Source organism: Melospiza georgiana, chromosome 2 (assembly GCF_028018845.1).
Source record: "Melospiza georgiana isolate bMelGeo1 chromosome 2, bMelGeo1.pri, whole genome shotgun sequence".
Taxonomy (NCBI): Eukaryota; Metazoa; Chordata; class Aves; order Passeriformes; family Passerellidae; genus Melospiza; species Melospiza georgiana.
In genome coordinates, this window is record NC_080431.1 from 14,598,781 (window position 1) to 14,616,447 (window position 17,667).

At 42.6% G+C, this 17,667-nt stretch overlaps 1 protein-coding gene across 3 annotated transcripts in view; it reads right to left on the minus strand.

Moving 5' to 3' along the window:
- The window catches only part of APP (amyloid beta precursor protein), a 194,249-nt gene extending 181,552 nt beyond the window's left edge, over positions 1-12,697 (minus strand). For 2 of the 3 annotated variants that reach the window (XM_058019170.1, XM_058019169.1), the window contains exon 1: positions 12,489-12,696. In XM_058019170.1, the coding sequence (XP_057875153.1) occupies positions 12,489-12,545 (57 nt within the window). In that variant the 5' untranslated portion in view covers positions 12,546-12,696. Of the gene's footprint in view, positions 1-12,488 lie in introns of all 3 variants that reach the window. The other variant, XM_058019171.1, reaches the window with a different exon arrangement.
- Positions 12,698-17,667: the final 4,970 nt, after the last annotated feature.

A 17,667-nucleotide genomic window follows, 5' to 3' on the forward strand; every position in this document is an offset into this window, starting at 1 on the left:
TTAAAAAAAACCAGAAGAAATAATGAATGCTTTTTTAAAGCCACAACCATTTTATTGCATTTTCTTTACTTTCTCAGTTTACCTTCCCCTAATAATGTTGTATTTTCCATTGTTTATATAAACAAATGTGTACACATTATATGGGATGTATACTAAATAGAAGTTTTTCCAAGGAAAAAACACAAAACAACTAGAAGCCATGACTGAGTTCATGAGGAGCTTTAAAAAATAACAACTATGAAATCAAACCTTTAACAACAATACTTCAAAAAAATCTACCTCCCCTTGTTTCCAGATAAAGCATAGAGATCAAATAGCTTGTAGTTACATCTGAATTATGGGAAAGCAGAATACAATAATTCTATCAGTTCAGGATTCTGTATTTCAGATCCAAAACTGCAGGTACAAGTAAATTTACAAAACTAAGCATAGACAAGAGAACAACTTAGTCATTAGCTGTTTGTCACAAAACTATGTTATGGTATCTGACCAGGGGAAAAACCTCTCCCCTTTCCAGAGACCATAACTTAGAGAAAAATCAATTTTACAGGGTTAAATCTTCAGAATGAGCAATCTCTACTTTAAAGTCGTGCTGATAAGGGAAGAGAAAGTTTGCTGCAGGCACAAAGACAATGCAATAGTATGACAAGTAGATTGGAAACAACTCCAGAATCCTGCCCCATCTCTATGTTTTTTAATGTGTGTGTCCATTGGACACCAATTCTAACTGTTGGAGGTGGATGAGGTGGCAATTTTCACTTTCACCACCCGCTAACGGTATACTTCAACTCTACTGGAATCAATTAAATGGATTACCTAAATTTAAGCTGTATTCCTGTTTCATAGTTTCAGAAACCTTCAAGTCCAGTGTTAACACAGTTCCACAAAAATATAAGAAATTTCCCAACCTCCCCCCATCTTGAACACCTATTAAACATGTGCTTTCTTTCATTAATTGTAATCCAAACAGATTTTGTAAATCACATAAACTGTCATACCGGACGATTGTGGTATGAAAAGGTATGACTCCTCTGAAAAGGAACCACTTGTAAATGTTTTTATGAACAGGCAAAACCAGTTTTGCCCCATTCCTGTCATTTGTTACCTGCTGTGCTTGAATAGGTAAACTCTGCTCTGGGGAATTATGAGACCAGATGAAGAACAGAATGTTCCTATCTGGATTAACTCCAAATGGGTCAGTGGGAACTGAGTGGAGTCAACCGTCCCTGAATGTACTTCCTTGGAGATTTCTGCCTTTATGCAGTGACTTGACACTAAGCTTTAACAACCAGACACTCAAGAAGGGTGATACATGAAAAAAATTTCATGCCCAGCTGCAAGTCGCCAGAAGGAGGCAAAGGAGCCAACACCCTAATTAAATGTTATTGCACAAACTTCCACAAATGTGGTTTTGGAGGTTGCTCTCTTCCCCAAAGAAGCTGTCTGCTCTTTTAGATGAACCAGCCTGACTGCCTGTGGCCAGTTTCCAACTCAGGTCTCTGAAATGCCACAAGATTACCACCTACCAAAAAATGTCCAGCTCATTCCTTCCAGCACAGCACAAATTGTAAAACCAGCCTAGAGAGGGGTCACAGAGCACCTACAGAGTGGTGGCCACTGGAGAAGCAGCTCTTTGCAGCCAGGTCCTGAGTGAGCTCAGTTGCTAACAAGTGGTGAATTACTGTCTGGAAAGAACAGCTAGACTGCAAAACCACAAAGCACCCTGGCCCATGTGCTCCTCTGTTTAAAGCTTGGCTTGGTAGTTACATTTGAACAAGCTTGGCCCATGGTAGTTACATCTGAATAACATACAGATGTATACATATAGTAATGTCAAACGTGACACATTATATATTAAATATGTTCAGGGGTTAAATATATTTGCATACATTATCTTGCTACATAAGGTGTTTTAATTCATGGAATGCTATCACTTGGACAGAATCTTTACTTATTTTGGAAAGCATCAATCTGTACTTACTTAGCATTTAATATTCCATCCCCAAGAGAGGATGAAGTTCTCCTGAATGTGCCGGGAGGACTATCACGAAAACAAAGCCACAAGTCCTGCTTCCCAGATGTACCAGTCAGAGCACTCACAAAGTTGTTACTGGGAGCTCCAGTAAAGAAACCAGCAACATCCACACCTACTGCTCAGCCCTGTTTCTCTTAATCAATGCAGGGCAAGAGAGCTGCAGTACACAACCACATAACAGTGGAGTCCTTACTGTCAGTAGCTGGTGTATGGTTTTCCACCCTTCCAAAAAACGTGACTTGTTTGACTGTCTTTACTTTCACACTCCAAGATGTGCTTGTCACCTGCAAACCATGTCTTGCAAGCTTCTGCACTGATTACAACCTTAGAGTGTACTAGCCCTTACGCTAATTTCCATCACATGAAATTTTTGATTTGTAATTACTTGAATCATTGTTTTGGTAGAAAGGGCAGAACCATAACAATCCTGTATCCTCCAGACAGCAAGGAGCTTGAGGTGTGGCATTCATATATACAGATACAGATATATGCAAACATACTAATTTGCTGTAATTCAAATTGATATCTTTTAAGAGAGACCATTATCCACATCTATTTTGTTTCTCTTTTGTTCTATGAGTTAATTCTCACGTGGAAAGATAAATATTTTTGGTGACTGGAGGCATCTGGAGAGCTTTGGAATCTATATCAAGATTTAATAATCAGGTAGCTCTCTAACACTTTTCTGGTCCAAATTAAGAAAAAATCCCTAGGCTTCAGAACCAATATTACATTAAAATAAAGGGCAGGAAAGTGACTTATTTAGGTCTTAAGACACAAAGACACACAGCCATTTCTGGCTGATACTCTCAGCGAGCTCATATCTCCTAAGAGGGCAGAAAATGTGTTTTCAAAACCTCTGCTATAGGTTGAAGAAGAGTTAAGGGAAGGCAGGCAGACCCCAGATTAGGTTGGGGGAATGAAGACTCATCAGACTGCATTCAGCTCTAAGCAAAAAACAGGTCTGAGTGAAAGTTTAACTTTTCTTATGAGTCCTTTGATTCCAATTATTCCAGGCTCAAGCCTGCAATCAACATTGCTCCTGGCATTCCTCAGCCTGGCAGCAATTGTTGTAAAGTCTCATCACAAGAGCAGGTTCTAAGAGCTAGCCAAGCTTACATAAGTCCTTGTTCGGTATTTTTCAATTTGCTTTACGTTTAATCTTCTTATACCACAGGAATTTTTTCAAAGTCTCTGGAATTTAAATCCAATAAAACACAGCTCTAGACTTACTTGTTAAAACCACACCAGACACCTCACCTAATAACTTCAATAAACCTATTATGATATATAAACCAAATTACATTTTTATCAGCAGCAGTCTTAATCTCTTAATTGCCTCAATGTAAGGAGGTATGTAAATGTCTGCTGGCTAATACACTCTATGCACTAATAAAATACAGATGTATAATATATTAATGTTAAATGTAACACATTATCAATGCAAATATGTTCAGGGGTTAAATATATTTGCATACATTATCTTGATACATAAGGTGTTTTAATGCATTATATGTATGTGTTGGCGATGGATAGAGATGGGGAAGACTGATTCAGTGATCGGAATCCGATTTATTGTGGGATGCAAACATGTATATACCATTTCAGGGAGCATAGTAATGTGGACTGCAGTGATTAGGTTAAAATCTCATACACAAACTTATGCATATCACAACATCTCTTGCTTGCAGAGTTTAATGAGATTTGCTTTTTCTGGTAAACCAGTCTGATTGAATCTTCTTGCAATCTAGGTCTAAAAGTCCCGTTTGCTTTTGCCAAGGCATCTTGTTATCAAATCTCTTATGTTAACCCGACCCAAAGACCATCATCTGTCTGGTGTCCCCTAATATCCCAACATCTCCTCCTTTCCTTTCAACCAAAAATACTCTTTCAACAGCCTTATTAATTAATCTCTGCATACACTGAAAGGTATCAAGATTAATACAGTTATTATCAAAATTACCACATATATACCTATCCTAAAAACAATCTTTTAGTTAAAAACTCCAGCCACGAAAAGGCTCAGGCTTGATCTTTATAAACTAAAAACATTCCCAATGGCAGTTACACTACTGGATTTAGAAAGTCTGCCAGAAGTGTAGTTGTACTAAAAGGTTTGATTCTCATACACAGGGTAAATAGGGAGAAACATTTTTAGACTGATTCCTTCCCATGAATTCAAAATTAACACAAAAATCCAATTTCACTGAACCCAAGAATTCTAATTTTGGAGTTCCACCAAGGGTGCTTCAGGAGAGCAAGGGATACAATTTGTTATGAAGTGGTTTGCTTTCAAAAATGTTTAGTGTAAATATTAGTGTAAAATTCTGAAGGAGATATATTCCTCCTAATTTTTTGTGTAAATATCAGTGTAAAGTTCTGGAAAAGCTATATTCCGCCCTAATTTTTTGTTTTTTAATAACAAGAGTGTTTCTCATTATGAACATGAAGGTAACATAAAGGCATAACAATATATAATAAAACAATAAACTTATCCTAAGCAAAAATAAATCAGATAATAGATACAATTAGTAGCATGTGAAAAATAAAATGGTGATTTTTAAACAATTTAAATCAATTTCTTAAATATTGTACTATTATTTAGAGTCTGTAGTAATTGGCAAGCTTTATTTTTTAACGTGAGGGCTTGGAAAACCATTCTTGGGTAAAATTTTCAAATTCACCTTAAAAGGAGGTTTAGCTATTACAGGTCCAAATTTGACAAGTCAAAATTACTTGAATATAATTTTGGTGCAAAAAATTTTATCTACTAGTTAAGGCCAGGACTTGGCCAGGGTCCAGGCTTTTAACTGGAAGAGTTTTTTTAATATATGTCAGAAATCTCTCAGTAATAGTAGTTAGAAAACTAGTATATGTCTTATAAATAGCTATACAACAATAAGTGAAGGTTTGTAAAGTAACTGGCTTTCTCATTTATCATTAGTTAGTCTATGGTACCATAGAGAAATAGCAAATTAATGAAGTAATGCTTGTTATAAAAAGTCAGTGAATTCACATAATGAGATTAACAACATAATCAGGGTTACTAATATATCAGTAGAAACTGTATTAAGAAATTGAGGTTATATTTTCCTAGACATTTATGCATATATGACATTAAAGTAAAAGAATAAAAAAGAAAGCATTCAATAACTCATAACGATCACACTGATAATGGTCGTAATATCAAATTGTTTCTCATTCTTCAGTACAACTTATAAAAAATAATACAGCAAAAATTGTTCTTATTTCTATAACAAAATAATGTTATCTTATAATTTAAATGAGCCTGTTTTGACAAAAATTCATTCAGACTTTATATCTTATAATTCAACAGGTATACTTCAACAAAACTTAAAATCAACTTCACTAAAACTTAACCTTAATAAAGTATCTCTAAAAGAACTTAAAGTTAACATCACTGAGACTAAACAAAAATCATTCTTAACAAGAATTAACTTATTTAAACTCTACTATTACAAAAAGGTTACTGAAAATTTGTCATATAACAGTTAAACATAAAAATAAACAACATGCAAGTAAACAACTGTACTGGAATCTTTACAATAAAATTACCTTGCTAGAACTATGGAGTAAAAAGCAACCACTTAATAAAGCTGACAGTGGAGTTAAGTCTCAAAAAATCACTACAGATAAAGGTCAAGGTTTGTCTTGGATGCAAGCTAAAGATTCTTGAATTTAAAATTTATCTAATTCCTCCTAGTGAACTATGTAGTTATGCTATCTTACTAATATGTAAAAAGACACCACCTCTATACCAACACCTTTGAATTCTTCTAGTAACAATCCTGTTCAAAATCGCAAGTTACTAAAATTCGAAGGTAAATCTCAACACTGGCTGGTGCCAGGCAGGAGGGGCTGTACCCCCTGCAGCAGCTTTAAAGATTTCTTGTAGGATAGATTTAAGTTTGGCTTAGTAAGAGTGATGGGATATAAACACTGAAGGCTAAAACAAAAAAAGATTTAGTTTTATAGTACTAAATAGCTGTACTGAAAAATTCACAACAAAATATATTGTTAATATAAGGCAAGTTAAATGGTAAGTATAACCTGTTTGACCAGGGCTAGGTGTCCCTCAGGGCTTTAGATCTGTATCAAGTGACTCTTTGGTAGCTGCTGCTCCTTCCAGTGCTTGAAAGCACCTGGGGCACTTCAGCCAGGGACCACTGTGGGAGCATCCCAACTGACTCTTGTACAAAATCTGAATGCATAAAACTTCCCCACTGTGTTAACACATCCCCCCCCACAAAACTAGGGGAACAGACAGCACCAAAAGTTTAACTGTGGAGGATCAGCCCATCAGGCCCCTTTATTTGCACCAAGTGTTGGTTTTGCAGGCTTTAGCTCTTTCCAACCATGCCAGAGAGTCCCCAAGTCGATGATGGTCAATCTATTGGCTCCTTGAGATAACAGTCACATCGGCTCCCTTATCAATGACTCCTGTTAGGAGCATAGTCCTTTCAGTCACTTTGCATTGGCATGTTCGACGCTCAGATGTAATACAGTTGTGTCCATAAAATCTGTGGGATTCCTGTGGAACCAAAACCCCCTTCCCTCTGTTCAGCTGTCGGGGGTGCAGACAGGGGTGCTGCAGCAATGGGTATAAGTCGAGCTATATTGTTCCTGGCTGGGACTACACGGGGTGGCAAGGGAGTCCGTGCCATGAGTCAGAGTCAACAGCTCCAGGGAGAACAAACAAACACAGTATGTGTGCGCTGTCCAGGTGGTCTGAAAACTCCTGTGGGAATCAAATGAACCAATGAACCAAGCAACATTACTGTGCTGGAGGTCACCAGGTCCATTCCTGCGCTGGGGTGGCTGGTCGGTGACGGTCCTGCCAGGGCTGCCTGCGGTCTGGTGAAGGCTGCTTGCGGTGGCTGGGCTGAGGTTTGCTGGGCTGAGGTTTGTGGTGGTCCACTCTGAGGCACTGGCTGGGGAATCTGTGTCTTCACGCAGTGCAGCTCTGTGCTTTGGCTCTGGTTTCCCAATACTGGACAACCTTCAAAGTCATACTTGGACCGACACTGATTACTGCACGAGGGCAAATACTTGGAGTTTTGGAGCTGGCCTCTCCCTTTTCAAAACAGCCCTTTTTCAAATACCAAGATTTCCTGCAAGTTTGAGGGTCCCCCTCCTTATGGGCCTTTTTTAGTTGCATCCATTTTTCACGAGGGTCAGGAGGGAATCGATCAGTCTCATAATCTGAATCTATCAGCCCTGGATCGAAGGGCTTCCCCTCCTCACTGCTAGAGCTACAGTCAGCGATATAAACTGCTATACACCATGAGAAAGGATCCCTCCCCATCTTCCCCTCCTTTCTCTGGGCAAGGGTGAGGTTGATTGCTGTGGCCACTCTTCAGTACAAGAGGTGCCAGTTTCAAGCAGGCAGGGAGAGCCAGAGTGAGGAGAGATAGAGTGGGGTAGGGGGCCGGCAGCATCCGGCTGCTCTCACTTTTTCAATGTCTTAAAAAGTATTCTCCAGGACAGGAGTAAAAGTGATTTAAGGTCCTGCTTTAGGATGGGAGAGTCATGCTTGTCCAAAAGGGCAAGCATGGTTTCATGTGGATGCAACAGCCTGGTCAGAGAGTGAGAAATCCAGGTAAGTTTTCTCATGGCGAACTTGTGAGACTTTAGGAAGTTGCAGAGAAAGGATGATAGCTTGCTATTATTAACAACCTGCAGATGGTGTTTTCCTAATCTCTGTTTTCCTGTTTTTTCTCAAAGATTGTTTATAAGAAAGCTGTTTTTGTTAATTAACCAATCAGGTGAAATGCACTGATTGATTGACAAATCTGGTCTGTCTGTATCAGAACAGTCTATAAAAAGAGAGAATTTTTATAGTAAAGCTGCTGCTGTGCAAACCAGCCTTCCGGTGAGTCTGTGCCGTCTCTTACTCAACAGCAACAGTTTCATGGATGTCTCTCTCTTTGGGCATTTCCTTTCCCATTTTCAGTTCCTTTTCAGTTCCTCTGGCTCACCTGTCACTCACAGCAGACAGGCAATTTTTGGCCCAGATGTGATTCTCTCAGTGTCACCATCAGTTCCAGGGGCTCGCCGACTGCTGCCAGTCAGGCCGGTTCACTGCCTCACATGGAGGCACCAATTGTTGCCGATGGACAGAGACAGGGAAGACTGACTCGGTGATCAGAACCCAATTTTATTGTGGGATGCAAATGCTTATATACTATTTCAGGGAGACTAGTAATGTGTATTACAGTGATTAGGTTAAAATCACATACACAAAATTATGCATATCACAACATCTCTTGCTTGCAGAGTATAATGGGATTTTCTTTTTCCAGTAAACCTGTCTGAAAATTAGACCTAGATTGCAAGAAGATTCAAAGTCCCACTTGCTTTTGCCAAGGCATCCTCTTATCAAATCTCTTATGTTAACCAGGTCCAAAGTCCATTGTCTGTCTTATGTCCCCTAATATTCCAACAAGTATGCATACATGTACATATATATATATACATGGACATTTGTCAAATATAATTTTTATTTATTAAACCAAAAAGCAAATTTTTCAGTTTTTGGTTATTGCATACCTTTTTTGGAAACTGTCAAAATTACATCATTCAGAGTATTCAGGACTAAGGATGCCAGTTAAGCCTAGAGAATTCCAACACAGGTGAACCAACCAAACAGTGGATGGGGCAGGCTACCCAGAGAGGGGGCACAGGCTCTGTCCTTAGAGCTCCATTTTCAAGACTCAACTGCACAAAGCCCCAAGTAGCCTCGTCTGCTTTGGGCACGAGGTCAGACCAGAGACCTCCTTCAGGTGATGCTATCTACCAACTTCTTGGCCAAGCCTCCACACCCAACAGCTTGTGTTAATTATTTTACTGAGTCACTAAAAATAATTATTCTACTCAAATAATTATTCTACTCAGAGAAACAGCTGTCAATTTGTCAAGCAATTAGAGAAGTTACTATACTCTTCAGCTATTTTGCTAAGCTTTGTTTTGGAAAAGAACTACTAATTAAAAGAAATTGTCATACCTGTTCTTCACAAAACTTATAAATCAAACTGCTTATTATTCTTCACAGTTTATTAAATTCATGCAAATCACAAGTCATGAAGAACCAAAAGAGATCTGTGCTTCTTGTGGGTTTGCCCTAAAATTCAGCATTGATAAATTAAAAATGAGTAAGGGAGATGGCTTACATCTGTCACACAAACAGCTCATGGGGGAAAAATTAAAATTTAAAAGCATGAAGATCTTGTCAGCTTCCTCAGGTTTTCATACACGATTCGTGAAGAAGCACAGCAGTTGATCGTGTTTTTTCCACAGAAAAGGCATCTGAAGATCACGCAAGTCTCAAAATTGTCTGTTAATCATTAATCAAACAAAAGACAAATGAGAAAGCAAGGGAGAAGCTTCCTTTCTTTACTCACTCATTTGTTCACATGACTGCCAAGGATCCTGATGATCCCAGAGAGCCTGCCCTATGTACCCACTCAGACACCCACCCCCTGTCAGCATCTTAAATAAAAGTGCAAAAGGGTTCCTGCAACAAATGCAAACCTTTGCCAGGGAAATCTGGGAACAGAACTGACAGAAAGAGGAACTGAAAGTCTGTAATAGAAGCAAAGTAAAGGCATTGTTCCCTCTCCCACATTTAAATGTCACTTCTTGAAAGATCTACTAGGAAACTAAACAATGAAGAAACAAGTATTTGGGGTCTTTTCCTAAAAAAAAAAACAAGCAAAAAATGCCAAAAATAACAAAAATAAGAACCTATATACATCACCCAGGTTAGAGAAAAACACTGTCAAGAAACATCCTTTTTGTCTTTTTTCTGAGGACCAGCTTATGAGATATTGATATCTTAACAATTTCATTTCAGTCAGCTGGTAAAGGAGTCTTGCTTAGAAACAGGCAGCTAGAGCAGGGAGCAAAATAGGCATAGCAGAAGCCTCAGTGTGCTAATGAGAGGAAATTATTTATAAACTGAGATCATTGACACAAATTCATGAGGATAGTTACTGTCTGTTGCATTTATCTACTAAAACCAGACAATTACTGAAAAAGATTAAATGCAAGAATAGCTACTGCAGAATATGGCAGTTTCACAAACCATGACAACTCTCAGCCAATGAGAATGATTCACATGAGGGTCAGAAAGTTACATGCTAAGCAACCATGGCAGCACCAGGACATCACTACAGAATATTTCCTTTCAAGATGCTAAATCATTACTAATCTACTTGTAATTTTAGAAAGGAATTCTTCATGTGTAAAATAGAGAGAATTTGTTTTGGTCCTGTTTTTCTCTTGCTCATACCATTTCCCAAAGCAAAAGTACACTACAAAGCAAAGTACAGATTCTTTGCTGCATTCCAGAAAATACTTGTAAAAATATTAGGAAAAACATTTCATTTCAGAAAAGAGATCTACAGAAAATCTAATTCAAACATAAAAATTTAACCCTTTAGCATAAGAAGATAGTTCAAGAGCAGAACGTGCACGCACACCGTTTCTATTATATGAAATATTTAGTGTTATAAAAACAAGTGGCTTGCTCAAAACATCAACCTTACAGAATCAAGACTGACAAACACCTTACCACAAGATCGCCAGATGTTAAAACCTATTTCCCCATGAAACATAAAGAAAAGGAATAAATGTCAAGCCTCAAACATTCACATGGAACGACAGAAGACAGAAAGCTTCTGCAGAAACATCAGCGCCCATTTCAGTAAATGTTTCCAGACAGAGGATGTCTTTCAAATTTCTGGCCATCACTAAGGCAGACACCATCACAGAAGTCTCTGAGCATACACGTTCAGTCCTCATGAACAGTTCTGGTACAAAATTCAAGCCTCCTTTCTTCCAGCACCTTCGCAGTGGCAACACCTACACACCTATCATTAAGGTCAGGGCTACAAAGAGCCAACAGAAAAGTGCATCCTTCCACGGTCTATCTTGACGCATGGCATCAATCATAAAATCTCATTTTTTACTTAAGCTACACACTCAAGGCAGACATTTCCTTCTGTTACATTCAGACAAGAAATGGTTGAAGGAAGCTACTAAACTCCAACGAGTGTTATAACTGGAAGCTTTAAACATCTGAGCATCTGCAGAACTGCTCAAATTGATACATCCTGCCCAATGTTGGCAAGATCACGCCTCAAAGCAGGAGCCTGTGGCGGGCAGCCCTGGCTGCAGGGACGGAGGGCTGGTGTGGAGCTGTCTGTCTCCTCTTATTCATGGCGTACTGGGGTCCCTCCCGGGAAGGGCACCACAGACCCGCATCCCCATGCCCTGGGGAAGCGGGGCGGGCACCGCGGGCACCCCTCTCTGCTGTCAGGCTAAATACTGTGCACCACCTCACCCCACCCAGTTCTTGACTTCCCGCAGGAGAAGGGGAATTGACACAGGAGGAGGAGGACAGAAGCCGAAGCCTTCAGGCCGAAGCATGGCAAGCAGGGAGCGAAGGAGACCTCGAGGTGACTCACCCCTCCCACACCTTCTTTTTTGAGATCTGGGGGAAGGGGGGGCGGGGGAAGAACGGCACCCAGCCGCGCTAACTCCTCCTCTGGGATCCGAGCGCTCAGCCAGCCCACCCCGCAGCCACTGCGGTGCGGCACACCCCCGGACGGGCGGGCCCGGGGGACCCCCAGCCCCCGCCCGACCCCGAGGGAGTGACCCGCGGAGGTGCGGCCCGGCCGGGGCGGGCGGAGCCACCCCGGGGAAGGGAGGAAAGAGGGCGGGCAGGGGCGGAGGGGCGCGGGCTGTCGGCGCCTCCTCTCTGCTGCACTGCAGAGGCGCCATCTTCCCGCGCCTCCGGCCCGCGGGGGGGCTCGGGCCGGCCCCGACCACCGCCCCCCCGGGCACCACCTTCCCGCGGGGCCTCTGCACCAGCCGCCGGAGAGCTCTGGCCGCCGTCCCGCACACCTGCGCCGCCCAAGGCCCGCTCCCCCCCATGGGAGGATACCACCGGCTCCGCAGCCCGGTTTCGCTTCCCTGCCGGGGAGACGCCCTCGCGTCCCCGCTCACAGCCTGGCTGCTCGCCCCGGCCCCCGCCCCATCGGGGTACGCCGCGGGGCCATCCGCCTGCGGAGTGCCTGCTCCTGGGGAAAGTTCCCCTCCCCGAGCCCCCGGCGGAGCCAACCCCAAGGCAGAACTGGTGCCCCTGGCGTAGGGGGCAGCGCCCCGGCAGCCGGACACGCTCAGCGGGGCTGGGGGCGCCAGCACCGGGAGCTCCCAGCCCCGCTCCCTCCCCGATGCCTCCGCCGCCCCCGGCTCGCCGCTCCTATTGTTCGGCGGCAGCCAGGGATGGAACACCCCTAGGAAAGCAACGCTCGCCTGCCCCGCCGCGGCCAAGCCCACGCCGCGGGGGCGGCTGCGGACAGACAAAGCTTCGGAGAAGCGGTGGAGAGTGGTAGGGAAGCCCCCGCCCGCTGCTTCCCGCCCCACTTACCTCTAGAGCCCGGGCGGCGCCGGCAGCCAGCAGCAGGACGGCTAAGTGGGGCAGCATCGCCGCGGCTGGGAGCGGGGAGGAAGGAGGGGAAGGAGGGATGCCGTCCGGCGAGACGCGACGGGGTCCGACTGTAAATCCTCGAGGCCGTGCCGCTGCCGAGGAAAACGACTGATGTGCGGCGGCAGCGGCGCGGCGGGGCCGGTCAGCTGATGGCCCGGCCCGCCCCCGAGCGGGCGGTGCGGCCGCCCGGCCTGCGGGGACCCCTGGCGGCGGCGCCCGGGCGGTGCGGCCCGCCTCGGGGCGGGCGAACCGGCTCTACCTGCCCTCGGTGGGTCTGAGGGAGCTCCCGTACCCTCCTCGGCCCCTCGGTACCACCCATCACCTTCCCCGCACTGCCTGTCCGCCGCCCGCATCTCCAGGGACCGGGGCGCCTCCATGCGCGGTCCCCCCTCGCTGAGGCACTGCGTTCAGAAAGGAACCCCCATCTTTGCAAGGTGCTCACAAAACCACTCAAATCTAAACGTGTTGTGTGGTTTAAAGGCTATTTAACACATTCTGCCTTTGCTAGCAAGGTTGCACACCGGGCCGGGATCTCCTGTTCCTGTCGAGGTGCAGGTGATGAGTCAGCACAGCCGTTTCACATATGGCACACCACACACAGCATTGATAACAATGATATGCAGGAACATCAGAGGAGCTGGGACTTATGGCAGATGAACAGGAAGAAATCAAATTAAAATGTAGGACTTCATCAAATACCATCAAATCAGGAGGCCAACGTAATCTCATCCTCTGAACAGCACTGTTATAATTGGTATAATAAACCTGTAAGAAAAACTTGAAAGTGACAATTAGGAGCTTCATGTTGAAACAGCTGCTATTGTAGCCAAAATTCAGTGTGACTGATGTGCAAACTCCATGGCAGGATTTCTGCTCCCACGACAGCAGCTGATAGATCCACCCCGTAACGGGGACCTGCAGCCAGGCCATGTGAGGAGCAGGTGATGGAAATCTGGAGCATGAGTCTGATGAGGAGCAGCTGGAGGAACCTGAGGTGTTCATCCTTTAAAAAAAGGAGTCTCAGAACAGATTTGCTCACTTTCTATAACTATCTAACAGGAGGTTGCAGAGAGATAGGAGTCACTCTCTTCCCCCCATCATAAGTGATAGGATAAGTGGAAATGGCCTCAAATTGCAACAGAGGAGATCTAGGCTGGATCAAGGTGCCCAGGGAACTGATTGACTCATGAACCCTGGAGATTTTTAAAAGGTGTATGGGACCTTGTGACACTTTAGGGACATGGTTCATTGATGGACTTGATGATCTTAGGGTTCTTTTCCAACCTAACTGATCCTGTGATCTGATTCTATGACATGCCCTTGGTGTTTGGCTCAGTACAGAAGCCCAGTGTTGTGCTCACTGCTACTCACTCATCTTCCCTTGAAGTCACAACTGCAATCCACTAAAATTCTTGGACAGTTATGTCCAGATGTGGAAGGATGCTTTGCAGGTGAGAGGAACCCAGGTTGCCTGCCAGGTGAGCTGCAACATGCAGTGAGAGACCACCAGTGCATTGCACCCCTACAGCCAGGCCTTAGAGTTAGAAGACTGTTCTCATACAAACATGAATCTTCTCATACAAGCCTATGAACTGGCAATGTATGGAAGCTTTTGGGGAATTTCTTGAGTCACACTTGATGAATTTAACAGATCTCTGACAGGCAGATAACAGCTGAGCTTCTGAAACACACCAGTGACACAACTGTACATTGAAATTAGTTAAATGGCAGGCTTAGCTGTAATGATTTAACACTGTTTTCTGCATTTTAGGATAATGATCACATGACTTTGAGGGGTTACAAAGGAATTGCTGTGCAAATTTTCTAACCAGTTGGCTTCTAAGCTCAGACATTGGAAAGGCAACTCCATGGCTGCAAATAAGCAACATCCTGTTAAAACTTATTGAGGTTATTCAAAAACAATTCTTCCCTGAAACAATGGAGGCAGTCAGAAGGAAATTTTTTGCAAGTTTCTGAGGGGAAAAAAGGGGCAGATAGAAAACTAAAATAGATTCATGTAGCTCTTTATTATAGGTTGGCTTGGTACCTCTGTAATCATGTCTTCCTGGTTCTAAAATCAAAGACTATTTCAACTGCTGCTTCTTTGGATCAGCCAAGCCTGCTTTTTTTGTCACAATGGGAGTGCAGGAAGGGTGGAGGTTCCTTTTGCCTATGGTTAGGAGTGGGGCAGACCCATGGGATTGCACACCTTCAAGGAGAGCAGGAAAGACTCAAGTGACAAGATGGGGAAAAGTCAAAGGGATCAGGAGACCCCTATGAAATAGGTATTTCCATTTACAGCAACTAAACACCAGTGGAAATATCCAAAGTACAGTGACAATGTTTGCTTAATATTTCCTTAAGTTACCCACTGAAAGGTCAGAGGTATTTTGAAAGCTGTTCATAAGGTCTACAGAATTTGGTGATGACCTGCTGATAGAGAAAAGAACAAGGACTGTGTCCTATTTTCTACTCTTTGTCATTTTCAGGATCTGTACAGAAGGTCCAATACACTTTTTTCCATTCTTTCTATACTTGTCATTTTAGTATAGAAATATATTCTTACCAGACCTCAGAAGCTGTCATAGCTGGAGTGCAACAAATCCCACTACTGCCTCACAGCAGGGCCAACAATGGAAATCATTTTCCTGTAGAAGAAGGAAGCACAGGTTGGGTCACAAAATGATAGGGCTTACATTCAAATTTAATACAATGCAAACAATTCCAAACTATACCCAGATGTGATTTTGCCTTAAACTCCTGAGCTTTTTAATTCAGTGATGAGCAAAAATGCATGTCATGGTTTTTTGGGGAGTTTTTTGGCCACTTCTATGCTCTGCCTGTGTATTTTTTTTTTTTCACAAATCATGTCTAATATTATTTTACAGCCTTGTTATTTCAATATATTATGTATATGCAAACATTGTTCAGCCATTCCCTTTCTCATTAAATACTCATGAAGCAAGTGGACCTTAACCACAGATGCTGATACTACTCTACAATAGGTAATAAACCACCTCAGCCTGCTTCATAATCTAATGAATTAGAGAACAGAACTTGTCTGTGATTTCTGAAGAGGGACAGGCAATCTGTGGCTGGGACACAATTACAATTGCCAGATATTGCCAGATATCTCTGAATATTAAAAAGTAGTTCTACATAATGCCTGCCATTTACCTGCCATTCATTGAATTTCTGATGCCCAAGGCTTGTTTCATTCACAACAACAAAATAGAAGTTATTACTGCATTTGTCAGCTATATTTTATTTGTATGAGAGATACTTCCTCAGATTATTTCAGAACAATGCTGCAGCTAGTGCTTTCATGGAGACAATTTCTTCATTTGTTCTCATCTCTGAGAAGAGGGCTCAGAGTTGGCAAATGATTTTTTTGGTTCAGTCTTCAATGCTGACTCACTGTCTCCTTCTGAAGCTGCTCCACTTCAGCACTCTCCATTTTCTTTGCAGGGGATAATACTGTTTGCCTAGTTTTTTGATTCACATATGGAACAGATGAAAGCACTGGGGTTAGTATTTCTGAATGAACCTATGGAAGCTAAGGACTCAGATCCTACTGAGCTGACACTTTCTGTATTAGTCCCAGATAAGGAGTATTTCTGTATTAGTCCCAGTTAAGGAGTTTTTCTGTACTCTGAAAACTAGTACAGCATAAATTACTCTGCTGGTTTGAAAGTAAAGCAGAGGGAGAAATGAACCCAACACAATTATCTTGAGAGAGATTTCAGGTTGGAGTCACAATTTAATAGAGAGATTATAATAAATGAAATGATACACAGAAACTGGCTTAAACCCACAAAGTCACAGTAAGCCTGGCACCCTCTTGGTCAGGGTGGTGGTCACAGTCCTATCAAGTGGTGGATGTAGTCCTGTGGAAGTGATGGTTGCAGTTGAAAGCAGCCATCCTGTGGAAGTCCTGGTCTTTCTCTGGATCCATCCAGTGGTGGTGCTGATAGCATCCCAAATCCCCAATTATATATGATGAGGCTCAGGTGGGAATGTTCAGTACCTCCCCCAGGGTGGGGAACTTTACAATGGAATGATGTAATCATGTGAGTCATAGGATATTTTTGTGAGTTCTTGATGGTTTAAGTCTTTGGAGTCCTGCCCTTTATGATGGTGCAGTTGAACCATCGTGGCTCATTAGCTGAGATGACCCCTCAGGATGGATGTAACTATGCTGGTGCTTCCCTGGAGGGAGTTATCATGGCTGAGTCATTGAAGACAAAGAAACATTTCTCTGCCTCGAAGGGTTTGCCTCTTATTTAACACCCAGCTTGTGGCTTGAGGGGTTGGAAATGCAACCTGGACAGGTACTGCAAACCAGCCATGATAAACAGTTTATCAGAAATGATGTAGTAATACAGAGTTTGGTTACACCCCACATTGATACTCTCCTGTAATGCAGGACAATATTCATTTATTTCAGACAGCTTCAGGAGGAATTTGTGTTTTCAAAAGCACAACATAAATTTTAATGGAAAACCATTTGAATTTATGCTACAACTTGAACCGCTGCAGGTGTAACTAATCTGTTCACTATCATCAAGTGTCCTCTAGAGACACTTTTTTTTCCTTCTAGAGTCAGTCTGCAGCCCTCAGCAAAAGACTAAATATTAATCCAAAATAGGAAAAGAAAGATTGTCTAAATATTAATCCAAAATAAGAAAAGAGAGATTGTACATAATCAACCCTACACAAGTACATGCTGATAGCCACAGCAATAGGTGCAGATATGATTTAAAATAGTGAACGGTTGGTCATTGAATTCTGCAAAGCATCTTTAACTTTGGCTTTTACAGATGTAGTACACAGTTAAGTAGCCAGTAGCCACAGAGGCCTTCTCAAATGCAGATGATTTGTTCTGTATAGCACAGTGGTATTAGGCATTGATGATATCTGCTGGAGCAGCTACACAATACAAACGGCAGAGGAAAGTGAATCCTGAAATCACAGTCCAAAATCCCAGCATGTTCAGCCAAGGAAATGAAATGGACATGAGAACAACAGTAATTACTCCAGTGATTAGGATGTGAATATACATGGGCATCACTCCATATCAAAAAAATATGGTGCTATACTGGCTTCTCCTTTTGACACA